Below are 14,832 nucleotides of genomic sequence, written 5' to 3'. Positions count from 1 at the left end.
TAGATGCTACAAAGGATTTTAGACAAACATCTTCCTTGTTTGTTGTTTATTCCGGTAAAAGGAGAGGTCAAAAAGCAACTTCCACCTCTCTCTCTTTTTGGATTAAAAGCATCATCAGATTGGCTTACGAGACTGCCGGACGGCAGCCTCCTGAAAGAATCACAGCTCATTCCACTAGGGCTGTGGCTTCCACATGGGCCTTCAAGAACGAGGCTTCTGTTGATCAGATATGTAAGGCAGCGACTTGGTCTTCACTGCACACTTTTACTAAATTTTACAAATTTGATACTTTTGCTTCTTCTGAGGCTATTTTTGGGAGAAAGGTTTTGCAAGCCGTGGTGCCTTCCATCTAGGTGACCTGATTTGCTCCCTCCCATCATCCGTGTCCTAAAGCTTTGGTATTGGTTCCCACAAGTAAGGATGACGCCGTGGACCGGACACACCTATGTTGGAGAAAACAGAATTTATGTTTACCTGATAAATTACTTTCTCCAACGGTGTGTCCGGTCCACGGCCCGCCCTGGTTTTTTAATCAGGTCTGATAATTTATTTTCTTTAACTACAGTCACCACGGTATCATATGGTTTCTCCTATGCAAATATTCCTCCTTAACGTCGGTCGAATGACTGGGGTAGGCGGAGCCTAGGAGGGATCATGTGACCAGCTTTGCTGGGCTCTTTGCCATTTCCTGTTGGGGAAGAGAATATCCCACAAGTAAGGATGACGCCGTGGACCGGACACACCGTTGGAGAAAGTAATTTATCAGGTAAACATAAATTCTGTTTTTCATCTTACTCATTTACTGTACCCACACATATTATATACCGTTTTTCTCGCCATTAAATGGACTTTCTAAAGATACCATTATTTTCATCATATCTTATAATTTACTATAAAAAAAATTATAAAATATGAGGAAAAAATTGAAAAAAACACACTTTTTCTAACTTTGACCCCCAAAATCTGTTACACATCTACAACCACCAAAAAACACCCGTGCTAAATAGTTTCTAAATTTTGTCCTGAGTTTAGAAATACCCAATGTTTACATCTTCTTTGCTTTTTTTGTAAGTTATAGGGCCATAAATACAAGTAGCACTTTGCTATTTCCAAACCATTATTTTTCAAAATTAGCGCTAGTTACATTAGAACACTAATATCTTTCAGGAATCTCTGAATATCCATTGACATGTATATAATTTTTTTTAGTAGACATCCCAAAGTATTGATCTAGGCCCATTTTGGTATATTTCATGCCACCATTTCACCGCCAAATGCGATTAAATACAAAAAATCGTTTTTTACAAATTTTTTCACAAACTTTTGGTTTCTCACTGAAATTATTTACAAACAGCTTGTGCAATTATGGCTTAAATGGTTGTAAATTCTTCTCTGGGATCCCCTTTGTTCAGAAATAGCAGACATATATGGCTTTGGCGTTGCTTTTTAGTAATTAGAAGGCTGCTAAATGCCACTGCGCACTACACGTGTATTATGCCCAGCAGTGAAGGGGTTAATTATGGAGCATGTAGGGAGCTTCTAGGGTTAATTTTAGCTTTAGTGTAGTGTAGTAGACAACCCCAAGTATTGATCTAGGCCCATTTTGGTATATTTCATGCCACCATTTCACCGCCAAATGCGATCAAATTAAAAAAAACGTTAAATTTTTCACAATTTTAGGTTTCTCACTGAAATCATTTACAAACAGCTTGTGCAATTATGGCACAAATGGTTGTAAATGCTTCTCTGGGATCCCCTTTGTTCAGAAATAGCAGACATATATGGCTTTGGCGTTGCTTTTTGGTAATTAGAAGGCCGCCAAATGCTGCTGCATTTCACACGTGTATTATGGCTAGCAGTGAAGGGGTTAATTATGTAGCTTGTAGGGAGCTTGCAGGGTTAATTTTAGCTTTAGTGTAGAGCTCAGCCTCCCACCTGAAACATGAGACCCCCTGATCCCTCCCAAACAGCTCTCTTCCCTCCCCCACCCCCCAATTGTCCCCGCCATCTTAAGTACTGGCAGAAACTCTGCCAGTACTAAAATAAAAGCTATATTTGGGGTTTTTTTGTGTTTTTTTTAGCATATTTACATATGCTGCTGTGTAGGATCCCCCCTTAGCCCCCAGCCTTACTGATCCCCCACCAAAGAGCTCTCTAACCCTCCCCCTCTGCCTTAATGGGCGCCATCTTGGGTACTGGCAGCTGTCTGCCAGTACCCAGTTTAGTGAAAAAAAATGTGCCTTTTTTTAAAAAAAAAAAACCCTTTTCTGCAGTGTAGCTTCCCCCCCCCCCCCCAGATCAACCCCCCACCCCTTCCACATCTCTTAGCTGTTATTTACAGCTTTCAAAAAGTTATTTTTATGTAGTTTTTAAACTTTATTTTTCTGTAGTGTAGCGGTTCCCTCCCGCTCCCGCCCCGTGCACGCACCCGCCCGCCCGCCGCCCCCCGTGCACGCGCGCGCTCCCGTGCGCGCTCCCGCCCCCGATCCCGCCCCCCTCCACTCCACTGGGCACATCGATGGCCGCCCACCCGCCTCCCAGACTTGCTCCCACCCACCAACGATACCGGCCACCGATGTCCGGTGCAGAGAGGGCCACAGAGTGGCTCTCTCTGCATCGGATGGCCAAGGGGGGTTATTGCAGGATGCCTCCATATCGAGGCATCACTGCAATAACCGGAAAGCAGCTGGAAGCGAGCAGGATCGCTTCCAGCTGCTTTCCAGACCAAGGACGTACGCCACACGTCCTCGGTCATTAACTGTATTTTTTTTGAGGACGTGTGGCGTACGTCCTTGGTCCTTAAGGGGTTAAAGAAATGGTTTTGTATAAGAACCCTCACATATGTATTTTTCATATGTGTTCCTTCTTAAAGCTGCAATATGGTCAGCCTATTAATAGTACATTGCCAGTTGCTGTTCCTTCAACATCTAATGTACAAGATATACCTGTGAATTTAAAAGAATTTATTACTGATTCTATTCAGAGGCCTTTGTCTGCCATCCCGCCTTCTAATAAACGTAAAAGGTCTTTTAAAAACTTCTCATAAGTTGATGAAATTTCAAATGACCGACAACATACTGAATTATCCTCCTCTGATGAGGATCTATCTGATTCAGAAGATCCTTCCTCAGATATTGACACTGACAAATCTACTTATTTATTTAAAATGGAGTATATTCGTTCTTTGTTAAAAGAAGTGTTGATTACATTGGATATTGAGGAATCTAGTCCTCTTGATATTAAAACTAGTAAACGTTTAAATTCTGTTTATAAACCTCCTGTGGTTACTCCAGAGGTTTTTCCAGTTCCTGGTGCTATTTCTGATATGATTGCTAAGGAATGGAATAGGCCTGGTACTTCTTTTATTCCTTCTTCAAGGTTTAGAAAATTGTATCCTTTGCCAGCAGTTACATTGGAGTTTTGGGGGAAAATCCCCAAAGTTGATGGGGCTATCTATCTCTAGTCTTGCTAAACGTACTACTATTCCTATGGAAGATAGTACTTCTTTTAAAGATCCTTTAGATAGGAAACTTTAAATCTTATCTAAGGAAAGCCTATTTATATTCGGGTCATCTTCTCAGGCCTGCAATTTCTTTGGCTGATGTTGCAGCTGCATCAACTTTTTGGTTGGAAAATTTAGTGCAACAAGAATTGGATTCTGATTTGTCTAGCATTGTTCGCTTGCTTCAACATGCTAATCATTTTATTTGTGATGCCATTTTTGATATCATCAAAATCGATGTTAAATCTATGTCTTTAGCTATTTTAGCTAGAAGAGCTTTGTGGCTTAAATCTTGGAATGCTGATATGACTTCTAAGTCCAGATTGCTATCTCTTTCTTTCCAAGGTAATAAGTTATTTGGCTCTCAGTTGGATTCTGTTATTTCAACTGTCACTGGGGGAAGGGAGTTGTTTTGCATCAGGATAAAAGAACTAAGGGTAAATCTAAAGCTTCTAACCGTTTTCGTTCCTTTCGACAGAATAAGGAACAGAACTTAATCCTTCCCCCAAGGAATCTGTTTCCAATTGGAAATCTTCTTCAAATTGGAATAAATCCAAGCCATTTAAGAAACCAAAGCCAGCCCCCAAGTCCGCATGAAGTTGCGGCCCTCATTCCAGCTCAGCTGGTAGAGGGCAGATTAAGATTTTTCAAGGATGTTTGGACAAATTCTGTCCAAAATCAATGGATTCTGAGTATTTTCTCTCAGGGGTACCGATTAGGATTAAGACCTCCTGTGAGAAGATATTTTCTCTCACGCATCCCAGCAAATCCAGTAAAGGCTCAGGCTTTCCTGAAGTGTGTTTCAGACCTGGAGTTTTCAGGGGTTATCATGCCAGTTCTGTTTCAGGAACAGGGTCTGGGGTTTTATTCAAATCTATTCATTGTCCCAAAGAAAGAAAATTCATTCAGACCAGTTCTGGATCTGAAAATTTTGAATCGTTATGTAAGAGTACCAACTTTCAAAATGGTGACTATAAGGACTATTCTGCCTTTTGTTCAGGCAGGGCATTATATGTCCACAATAGACTTACAGGATGCATATCATCATATTCAGATTCATCCAGATCATTATCAGTTTCTGAGATTCTCTTTTCTAGACAAGCATTACCAATTTGTCGCTCTTCCTTTTGGCCTAGCGACCGCTCCAAGAATCTTTTCAAAGGTTCTAGGTGCCCTACTCTCTATAATCAGAGAGCGCGGTATTGCAGTGTTTCCTTATTTGGACGATATCTAAGTACTAGCTCAGTCTTTACGTTCTGCAGAATCTCACATGAATTAACTAGTGTTGTTTCTTCGAAAACGTGGTTGGAGGATCAATTTACCAAAAAGTTATTTGATTCCTCAGACAAGGGTCACATTTTTAATTTTCCCGATAGATTCAGTGTCCATGACTCTGCTGTAACAGACAAGAGACGTTTAAAATTGGTTGCAGCCTGTCGGAACCTTCAGTCTCAGTCATTCCCTTCAGTAGCTATGTGCATGGAGGTTTTAGGTCTCATGACTGCAGCATCGGAACGCGATCCACTTTGCTCATTTTCATATGAGACCTCTCCAGCTTTGTATGCTGAACCAATGGTGCAACAATTATACAAGGATATCACAATTAATATCCTTAAATCCCAATGTTCGACTATCTCTGACTTGGTGGTTAGATCACCATCGTATAGTTCTAGGCCTCTTTTGTTCTTCCAACCTGGACTGTGATCACAACAGATGCGAGTCTTTCAGGTTGGGGAGATGTTTGGGTATCTCTGACAGCACAAGGGGTTTGGAAATCTCAAGAGGCGAGATTACCAATCAATATTTCTTTCATGTAATTAGCAAGAGTCCATGAGCTAGTGACGTATGGGATATACATTCCTACCAGGAGGGGCAAAGTTTCCCAAACCTCAAAATGCCTACAAATACACCCCTCACCACACCCACAATTCAGTTTTTACAAACTTTGCCTCCGATGGAGGTGGTGAAGTAAGTTTGTGCTAGATTCTACGTTGATATGCGCTCCGCAGCAAGTTGGAGCCCGGTTTTCCTCTCAGCGTGCAGTGAATGTCAGAGGGATGTGAGGAGAGTATTGCCTATTTGAATGCAGTGATCTCCTTCTAAGGGATCTATTTCATAGGTTCTCTGTTATCGGTCGTAGAGATTCATCTCTTACCTCCCTTTTCAGATCGACGATATACTCTTATATATACCATTACCTCTGCTGATTCTCGTTTCAGTACTGGTTTGGCTATCTGCTATATGTAGATGAGTGTCCTGGGGTAAGTAAGTCTTATTTTCTGTGACACTCCAAGCTATGGTTGGGCACTTTGTTTATAAAGTTCTAAATATATGTATTCAAACATTTATTTGCCTTGACTCAGAATGTTCAACTTTCCTTATTTTCAGACAGTCAGTTTCATATTTGGGATAATGCATTTTGATTTGACCATTTTTTCTTACCTTAAAATTTGACTTTTTCCCTGTGGGCTGTTAGGCTCGCGGGGGCTGAAAATGCTTCATTTTATTGCGTCATTCTTGGCGCGGACTTTTTTGGCGCAAAAATTCTATTTCCGTTTCCGGCGTCATACGTGTCGCCGGAAGTTGCGTCATTCTTTGACGTTATTTCGCGCCAAAGATGTCGGCGTTCCGGATGTGGCGTCATTTTTGGCGCCAAAAAGCATTTAGGCGCCAAATAATGTGGGCGTCTTATTTGGCGCGAAAAAATATGGGCGTCACTTTTGTCTCCACATTATTTAAGTCTCATTTTTTATTGCTTCTGGTTGCTAGAAGCTTGTTCTTTGGCATTCTTTCCCATTCCTGAAACTGTCATTTAAGGAATTTGATCAATTTTGCTTTATATGTTGTTTTTTCTCTTACATATTGCAAGATGTCTCACGTTGCATCTGAGCCAGAAGATACTACAGGAAAATCGCTGTCAAGTGCTGAATCTACCAAAGCTAAGTGTATCTGCTGTAAACTTTTGGTAGCTATTTCTCCAGCTGTTGTTTGTATTGATTGTCATGACAAACTTGTTAAAGCAGATAATATTTCCTTTAGTAAAGTACCATTGCCTGTTGCAGTTCCCTCAACATCTAAGGTGCAGAATGTTCCTGATAATATAAGAGATTTTGTTTCTGAATCCATAAAGAAGGCTATGTCTGTTATTTCTCCTTCTAGTAAACGTAAAAAATCTTTTAAAACTTCTCTCCCTACAGATGAATTTTTAAATGAACATCATCATTCTGATTCTGATGACTCCTCTGGTTCAGAGGATTCTGTCTCTGAGGTTGATGCTGATAAATCTTCATATTTATTTAAAATGGAATTTATTCGTTCTTTACTTAAAGAAGTTCTAATTGCTTTAGAAATAGAGGATTCTGGTCCTCTTGATACTAATTCTAAACGTTTAGATAAGGTATTTAAAGCTCCTGTGGTTATTCCAGAAGTATTTCCTGTTCCTAATGCTATTTCTGCAGTAATTTCCAAAGAATGGGATAATTTGGGTAATTCATTTACTCCTTCTAAACGTTTTAAGCAATTATATCCTGTGCCGTCTGACAGATTAGAATTTTGGGACAAGATCCCTAAAGTTGATGGGGCTATTTCTACCCTTGCTAAACGTACTACTATTCCTACGTCAGATGGTACTTCGTTTAAGGATCCTCTAGATAGGAAAATTGAGTCCTTTCTAAGAAAAGCTTATCTGTGTTCAGGTAATCTTCTTAGACCTGCTATATCTTTGGCTGATGTTGCTGCAGCTTCAACTTTTTGGTTGGAAACTTTAGCGCAACAAGTAACACATCGTGATTCTCATGATATTATTATTCTTCTTCAGCATGCTAATAATTTTATCTGTGATGCCATTTTTTGATATTATCAGAGTTGATGTCAGGTTTATGTCTCTAGCTATTTTAGCTAGAAGAGCTTTATGGCTTAAAACTTGGAATGCTGATATGGCTTCTAAATCAACTTTACTTTCCATTTCTTTCCAGGGTAACAAATTATTTGGTTCTCAGTTGGATTCCATTATTTCAACTGTTACTGGTGGGAAAGGAACTTTTTTACCACAGGATAAAAAATCTAAAGGTAAAAACAGGGCTAATAATCGTTTTCGTTCCTTTCGTTTCAACAAAGAACAAAAGCCTGATCCTTCATCCTCAGGAGCAGTTTCAGTTTGGAGACCATCTCCAGTCTGGAATAAATCCAAGCCAGCTAGAAAGGCAAAGCCTGCTTCTAAGTCCACATGAAGGTGCGGCCCTCATTCCAGCTCAGCTGGTAGGGGGCAGGTTACGTTTTTTCAAGGAAATTTGGATCAATTCTGTTCACAATCTTTGGATTCAGAGCATTGTTTCAGAAGGGTACAGAATTGGTTTCAAGTTGAGACCTCCTGCAAAGAGATTTTTTCTTTCCCGTGTCCCAGTAAATCCAGTAAAAGCTCAAGCATTTCTGAAATGTGTTTCAGATCTAGAGTTGACTGGAGTAATTATGCCAGTTCCAGTTCCGGAACAGGGGATGGGGTTTTATTCAAATCTCTTCATTGTACCAAAGAAGGAGAATTCTTTCAGACCAGTTCTGGATCTAAAAATATTGAATCGTTATGTAAGGATACCAACATTCAAGATGGTAACTGTAAGGACTATCTTACCTTTTGTTCAGCAAGGGAATTATATGTCCACGATAGATTTACAGGATGCATATCTGCATATTCCGATTCATCCAGATCATTATCAGTTCCTGAGATTCTCGTTTCTGGACAAGCATTACCAATTTGTGGCTCTGCCGTTTGGCCTAGCTACAGCTCCAAGAATTTTTACAAAGGTTCTCGGTGCCCTGCTGTCTGTAATCAGAGAACAGGGTATTGTGGTATTTCCTTATTTGGACGATATCTTGGTACTTGCTCAGTCTTTACATTTAGCAGAATCTCATACGAATCGACTTGTGTTGTTTCTTCAAGATCATGGTTGGAGGATCAATTTACCAAAAAGTTCTTTGATTCCTCAGACAAGGGTAACCTTTCTGGGTTTCCAGATGGATTCAGTGTCCATGACTCTGTCTTTAACAGACAAGAGACGTCTAAAGTTGATTACAGCTTGTCGAAACCTTCAGTCACAATCATTCCCTTCGGTAGCCTTATGCATGGAAATTCTAGGTCTTATGACTGCTGCATCGGACGCGATCCCCTTTGCTCGTTTTCACATGCGACCTCTTCAGCTCTGTATGCTGAAGCAATGGTGCAAGGATTACACGAAGATATCTCAATTAATATCTTTAAAACCGATTGTTCGACACTCTCTAACATGGTGGACAGATCACCATCGTTTAATTCAGGGGGCTTCTTTTGTGCTTCCGACCTGGACTGTAATTTCAACAGATGCAAGTCTCACAGGTTGGGGAGCTGTGTGGGGATCTCTGACGGCACAAGGAGTTTGGGAATCTCAGGAGGTGAGATTACCGATCAATATTTTGGAACTCCGTGCAATTTTCAGAGCTCTTCAGTTTTGGCCTCTTCTGAAGAGAGAATCGTTCATTTGTTTTCAGACAGACAATGTCACAACTGTGGCATACATCAATCATCAAGGAGGGACTCACAGTCCTCTGGCTATGAAAGAAGTATCTCGAATCTTGGTTTGGGCGGAATCCAGCTCCTGTCTAATCTCTGCGGTTCATATCCCAGGTGTAGACAATTGGGAAGCGGATTATCTCAGTCGCCAAACGTTGCATCCGGGCGAATGGTCTCTTCACCCAGAGGTATTTCTTCAGATTGTTCAAATGTGGGAACTTCCAGAAATAGATCTGATGGCGTCCCATCTAAACAAGAAACTTCCCAGGTATCTGTCCAGATCCCGGGATCCTCAGGCGGAGGCAGTGGATGCATTATCACTTCCTTGGAAGTATCATCCTGCCTATATCTTTCCGCCTCTAGTTCTTCTTCCAAGAGTAATCTCCAAGATTCTGAAGGAATGCTCGTTTGTTCTGCTGGTAGCTCCGGCATGGCCTCACAGGTTTTGGTATGCGGATCTTGTCCGGATGGCCTCTTGCCAACCGTGGACTCTTCCGTTAAGACCAGACCTTCTGTCACAAGGCCCTTTTTTCCATCAGGATCTGAAATCCTTAAATTTAAAGGTATGGAGATTGAACGCTTGATTCTTGGTCAAAGAGGTTTCTCTGACTCCGTGATTAATACTATGTTACAGGCTCGTAAATCTGTATCTCGAGAGATATATTATAGAGTCTGGAAGACTTATATTTCTTGGTGTCTTTCTCATCATTTTTCTTGGCATTCTTTTAGAATACCGAGAATTTTACAGTTTCTTCAGGATGGTTTAGATAAGGGTTTGTCCGCAAGTTCTTTGAAAGGACAAATCTCTGCTCTTTCTGTTCTTTTTCACAGAAAGATTGCTATTCTTCCTGATATTCATTGTTTTGTACAAGCTTTGGTTCGTATAAAACCTGTCATTAAGTCAATTTCTCCTCCTTGGAGTTTGAATTTGGTTCTGGGAGCTCTTCAAGCTCCTCCGTTTGAACCTATGCATTCATTGGACATTAAATTACTTTCTTGGAAAGTTTTGTTCCTTTTGGCCATCTCTTCTGCTAGAAGAGTTTCTGAATTATCTGCTCTTTCTTGTGAGTCTCCTTTTCTGATTTTTCATCAGGATAAGGCGGTGTTGCGAACTTCTTTTGAATTTTTACCTAAAGTTGTGAATTCCAACAACATTAGTAGAGAAATTGTGGTTCCTTCATTATGTCCTAATCCTAAGAATTCTAAGGAGAAATCGTTGCATTCTTTGGATGTTGTTAGAGCTTTGAAATATTATGTTGAAGCTACGAAATCTTTCCGTAAGACTTCTAGTCTATTTGTTATCTTTTCCGGTTCTAGGAAAGGCCAGAAAGCTTCTGCCATTTCTTTGGCATCTTGGTTGAAATCTTTAATTCATCTTGCCTATGTTGAGTCGGGTAAAATTCCGCCTCAGAGAATTACAGCTCATTCTACTAGGTCAGTATCTACTTCCTGGGCGTTTAGGAATGAAGCTTCGGTTGACCAGATCTGCAAAGCAGCAACTTGGTCCTCTTTGCATACTTTTGCTAAATTCTACCATTTTGATGTATTTTCTTCTTCTGAAGCAGTTTTTGGTAGAAAAGTACTTCAGGCAGCGGTTTCAGTTTGAATCTTCTGCTTATGTTTTTCGTTAAACTTTATTTTGGGTGTGGATTATTTTCAGCAGGAATTGGCTGTCTTTATTTTATCCCTCCCTCTCTAGTGACTCTTGTGTGGAAAGATCCACATCTTGGGTAGTCATTATCCCATACGTCACTAGCTCATGGACTCTTGCTAATTACATGAAAGAAAACATAATTTATGTAAGAACTTACCTGATAAATTCATTTCTTTCATATTAGCAAGAGTCCATGAGGCCCGCCCTTTTTTTGTGGTGGTTATGATTTTGTATAAAGCACAATTATTCCAATTCCTTATTTTATATGCTTTCGCACTTTTTTATCACCCCACTTCTTGGCTATTCGTTAAACTGAATTGTGGGTGTGGTGAGGGGTGTATTTGTAGGCATTTTGAGGTTTGGGAAACTTTGCCCCTCCTGGTAGGAATGTATATCCCATACGTCACTAGCTCATGGACTCTTGCTAATATGAAAGAAATGAATTTATCAGGTAAGTTCTTACATAAATTATGTTTTTGGAACTCCGTGCGATTTTCAGGGCTCTTCAGATTTGGCCTCTGTTGAAGAGAGAACCTTTCATTTGTTTTCAGACAGACATTATCACAACTGTGGCATATGTCAATCATCTTGCTTGGGCGGAATCCAGCTCCTGTCCTAATTTCTGCGGTTCATATCCCAGGTATAGACAATTGGGAAGCAGATTATCTCCGCCATCAGACTCTACATCCTGGTGAGTGGTCCCTCCATCCAGATGTGTTTTCTCAGGTTGTTCAGATGTGGGGTCTTCCAGAAATAGATCTGATGGCTCCTCATCTAAACAAGAATCTTCCCAGGTACCTGTCCAGATCCAGGGATCTTAAGGCGGAAGCAATGGATGCATTGACACTTCCTTGGTGTTATCAACCTGCTTATATTTTCCAGCCTTTAGTTCTTCTTCCAAGAGTGATCTCCAAAATCATCATGGAGCAATCGTTTGTGCTGCTGGTGGCTCCAGCATGGCCTCACAGGTTTTGGTATGCGGATCTTGTTCTGATGTCCAGTTGCCAACCTTGGCCACTTCCATTAAGACCTTCTGTCTCAAGGTCAGTTTTTCCATCAGGATCTCAAATCATTAAATTTGAAGGTATGGAAATTGAACGCTTAGTGCTTAGTCATAGAGGTTTCTTTGACTCAGTGATTAATACTATGTTACAGGCTCGTAACTCTGTTTCTAGAAATATTTATTATCGAGTTTGGAAGACTTACATTTCATGGTGTTCCTCTCATTTAGAATTCCTAGAATTTTACAGTTTCTTCAGGATGGTTTGGATAAGGGTTTGTCTGCAAGTTCCTTGAAGGGACAAATCTCTGCTATTTCTGTTTTATTTCACAGAAAGATTGCTAAGCTTCCTGATATTCACTGTTTTGTTCAGGCTTTGGTTCGTATCAAGCCTGTCATTAAATCAATCTCTCCTCCTTGGAGTCTTAATTTGGTTTTGAAGGCTTTACAGGCTCCTCCATTTGAGCCTATGCATTCTTTGGACATTAAACTACTTTCTTGGAAAGTGCTGTTTCTTTTGGCCATCTCTTCTACTAGAAGAGTTTCTGAATTATCTGCTCTCTTGTGAATCTCCTTTACTGATTTTTCATCAGGATAAGGCAGTTTTGCGGACTTCATTTAAATTCTTACCTAAGGTTGTGAATTCTAACAACATTAATAGAGAAATTGTTGTCCCTTGCTTGTGTCCTAATCCTAAGAATTTTTTTGAGAGAGCTTTACATTCTTTGGATGTGTTGAGAGGTCTGAAATATTATGTTGAAGCTACTAAGTATTTCAGGAAGACTTCTAGTCTATTTGTTATCTTTTCTGGTCCTAAGAAAGGTCGGAAGGGTTCTGTCGTTTCCTTGGCATCGTGGTTAAAGTTTTTGCTTCTTCAAGCTTATTTGGAGTCGGGTAAAGCCCCACCTCAGAGAATTACAGCTCATTCTACTAGATCAGTCTCCACTTCATGGGCTTTTAGGAATGAAGCTTCAGTCGATCAAATTTGAAAAGCAACAACTTGGTCTTCTTTGCATACATTTACTAAATTCTACCGTTTTGATGCATTTGATTCTTCAGAAGCAGTATATGGAAGAAAAGTTCTTCAGGGGGCTGTTTCAGTTTGATTCTTCTGCTTATGTTTTAAGATTTTTTCCTTTTCATTTATGAGAATAAACTTATATTTTGGGTTGTAGATTAATTTTCTACAGCAAAAAATGGCTGTTTTTATTTTATCCCTCCCTCTCTAGTGACTCTTGCATAGAGTTCCACATCTATCCCATACGTCACTAGCTCATGGACTCTTGCCAATTACATTTAAGAAAACATAATTTATGTAAGAACTTACCTGATAAATTAATTTAAAAAGTCCATGAGGCCCACCCATTTTATAGTGGTTATGATTTTTTTGTATAAAGCACAATTATTTCCAAATTCCTTTGTTGATGCTTTTTACACCTTTCTTTATCACCCCACTACTTGGCTATTCATTAAACTGAATTGTAAGTGTGGTGAGGGGTGTATTTATAGGCATTTTGAGGTTTGGGAAACTTTGCCCCTCCTGGTAGGATTGTATATCCCATATGTCACTAGCTCATGGACTCTTGCCAATATGAAAGAAATGAATTTATCAGGTAAGTTCTTACATAAATGATGTTTTATGCTTACTAGATAAATGTCTTTCCTTTCTGGCAGGGAGAGTCCACAACCCCGCCCGTAATTTATTTTTTGTTGGGCAGCTCCCTTTTTTATATTATTTCTTCTGGCACCTTTATACCCTGATGTTTCTCCTACTTTTCCTTGTTCCCTCTGCAGAATTACTGGGGGATAGGGGAAGTGGGAGGGATATTTAAGCCTATGGCTGGGGTGTCTTTGCCTCCTCCTGGTGGCCAGGTGTTGTATTTCCTTACAGTAAGGAATGAAGTCATGGACTTTCCCTGCCAGGAAGGAAAGGAATTTATCTGGTAAACATAAATTATGTTTTTGTAGATTAAAAAAAATGATTGTGTCCTATGTCCTAACGGTCTGTTTTAAGTGAAAACACTAACTGTCCATTAAATATTAGAAGTGATTTTTCCCATTTTAGTTTTGCTCTAGTTTAATGTTAACTATTTTTGAGGTACAACATTAACTCAGTCTGTAGTCAATATGTTCTGACTGTATCTCTGTATTAAGAAGCCTGTTAAAATAAACCACAGATTTTCTTGTACCAAGACTGTAATCATTACAACGCAAAAATAAGTGATCATTTGAATAAACCTTTATGCAAAAAAAACAACAAAATCTGCATATTTTTCTGCATGAGCCCTGCTTTTGAATGTTTTGTTAATAATCTGTCTTAAGCATTGCTGTAGCAGTTTCTGATACTATAGAAACAAGAGCATGTGTATTCTGCTATTAATTTTAGCTATCATAACAAATATGTGTTGATGCCAGTGGAGCTTAATTGTAAAGTGAGTTGTTGTTTTTTTTAAGTGATTAAAAAATAATTATAATAAATTTTTATTAAGTTTTTGTTTTTTTATAAATAGAATTGGGTGCACAAATGAAATCCTAAAACCAGTAGATACTATAATATATATATATATATATATATATATATATATACAATGCATTTGTACCACACACCCTAGTACATAGGCCAGATACACAGACACATCTTGTTTGATTACTAAATCCTTAAACATTTACTCTCAGTGTTGTGTATGACAAGGACAAAGGCAGAGTATCTCTAATCCTTGATATTTGTTACAATTCATCTACCCATAATTTTCAAATCATCTTTGCTCTACAAGGAATAGCTTTAAAACCTGTTATTTAACTTTGAGAACTTGGGTTGGTTACCCTTGCTATTAAACTCTTTTTAAGGTGTTGTCTGGTTGTTTCAATTAATATACAGGCTCCATCACCTCATCAGTCCCAGCAATCTACAGTGGACATGGGTCAATTGCATGAGACCCAAGGTTATACTCAGCATGCCATCCAGGTACAGCATATCCAGGTTACAGAGCCAACGCCAGGGACCCAGGCAACTACTCAGGTAAATACATTTTCAATATATCCAAGTGTTTGTATTATATTAAAGGGACAGTCTACTCCAAAATGTTTATTCTTTAAAAAGATAGACAATCCCTTTATTACTCATTCCCCAGTTT

At 39.4% G+C, this 14,832-nt stretch overlaps 1 protein-coding gene across 1 annotated transcript in view; it reads left to right on the top strand.

Annotated features, from left to right (window-relative positions):
- The window catches only part of LOC128639017 (PR domain zinc finger protein 10), a 134,808-nt gene that overhangs the window by 41,967 nt on the left and 78,009 nt on the right, over positions 1-14,832 (top strand). The window contains exon 9 of the mRNA XM_053691156.1: positions 14,577-14,717. Within this exon, the coding sequence (XP_053547131.1) occupies positions 14,577-14,717 (141 nt within the window). The remainder of the gene's footprint in view (positions 1-14,576; positions 14,718-14,832) is intronic.

Source organism: Bombina bombina, chromosome 8 (genome assembly GCF_027579735.1).
Source record: "Bombina bombina isolate aBomBom1 chromosome 8, aBomBom1.pri, whole genome shotgun sequence".
NCBI classification, from domain to species: domain Eukaryota; kingdom Metazoa; phylum Chordata; class Amphibia; order Anura; family Bombinatoridae; genus Bombina; species Bombina bombina.
Note: the sequence above shows the minus strand (reverse complement) of the source record. Positions and strands in the feature narration are given on the sequence as shown.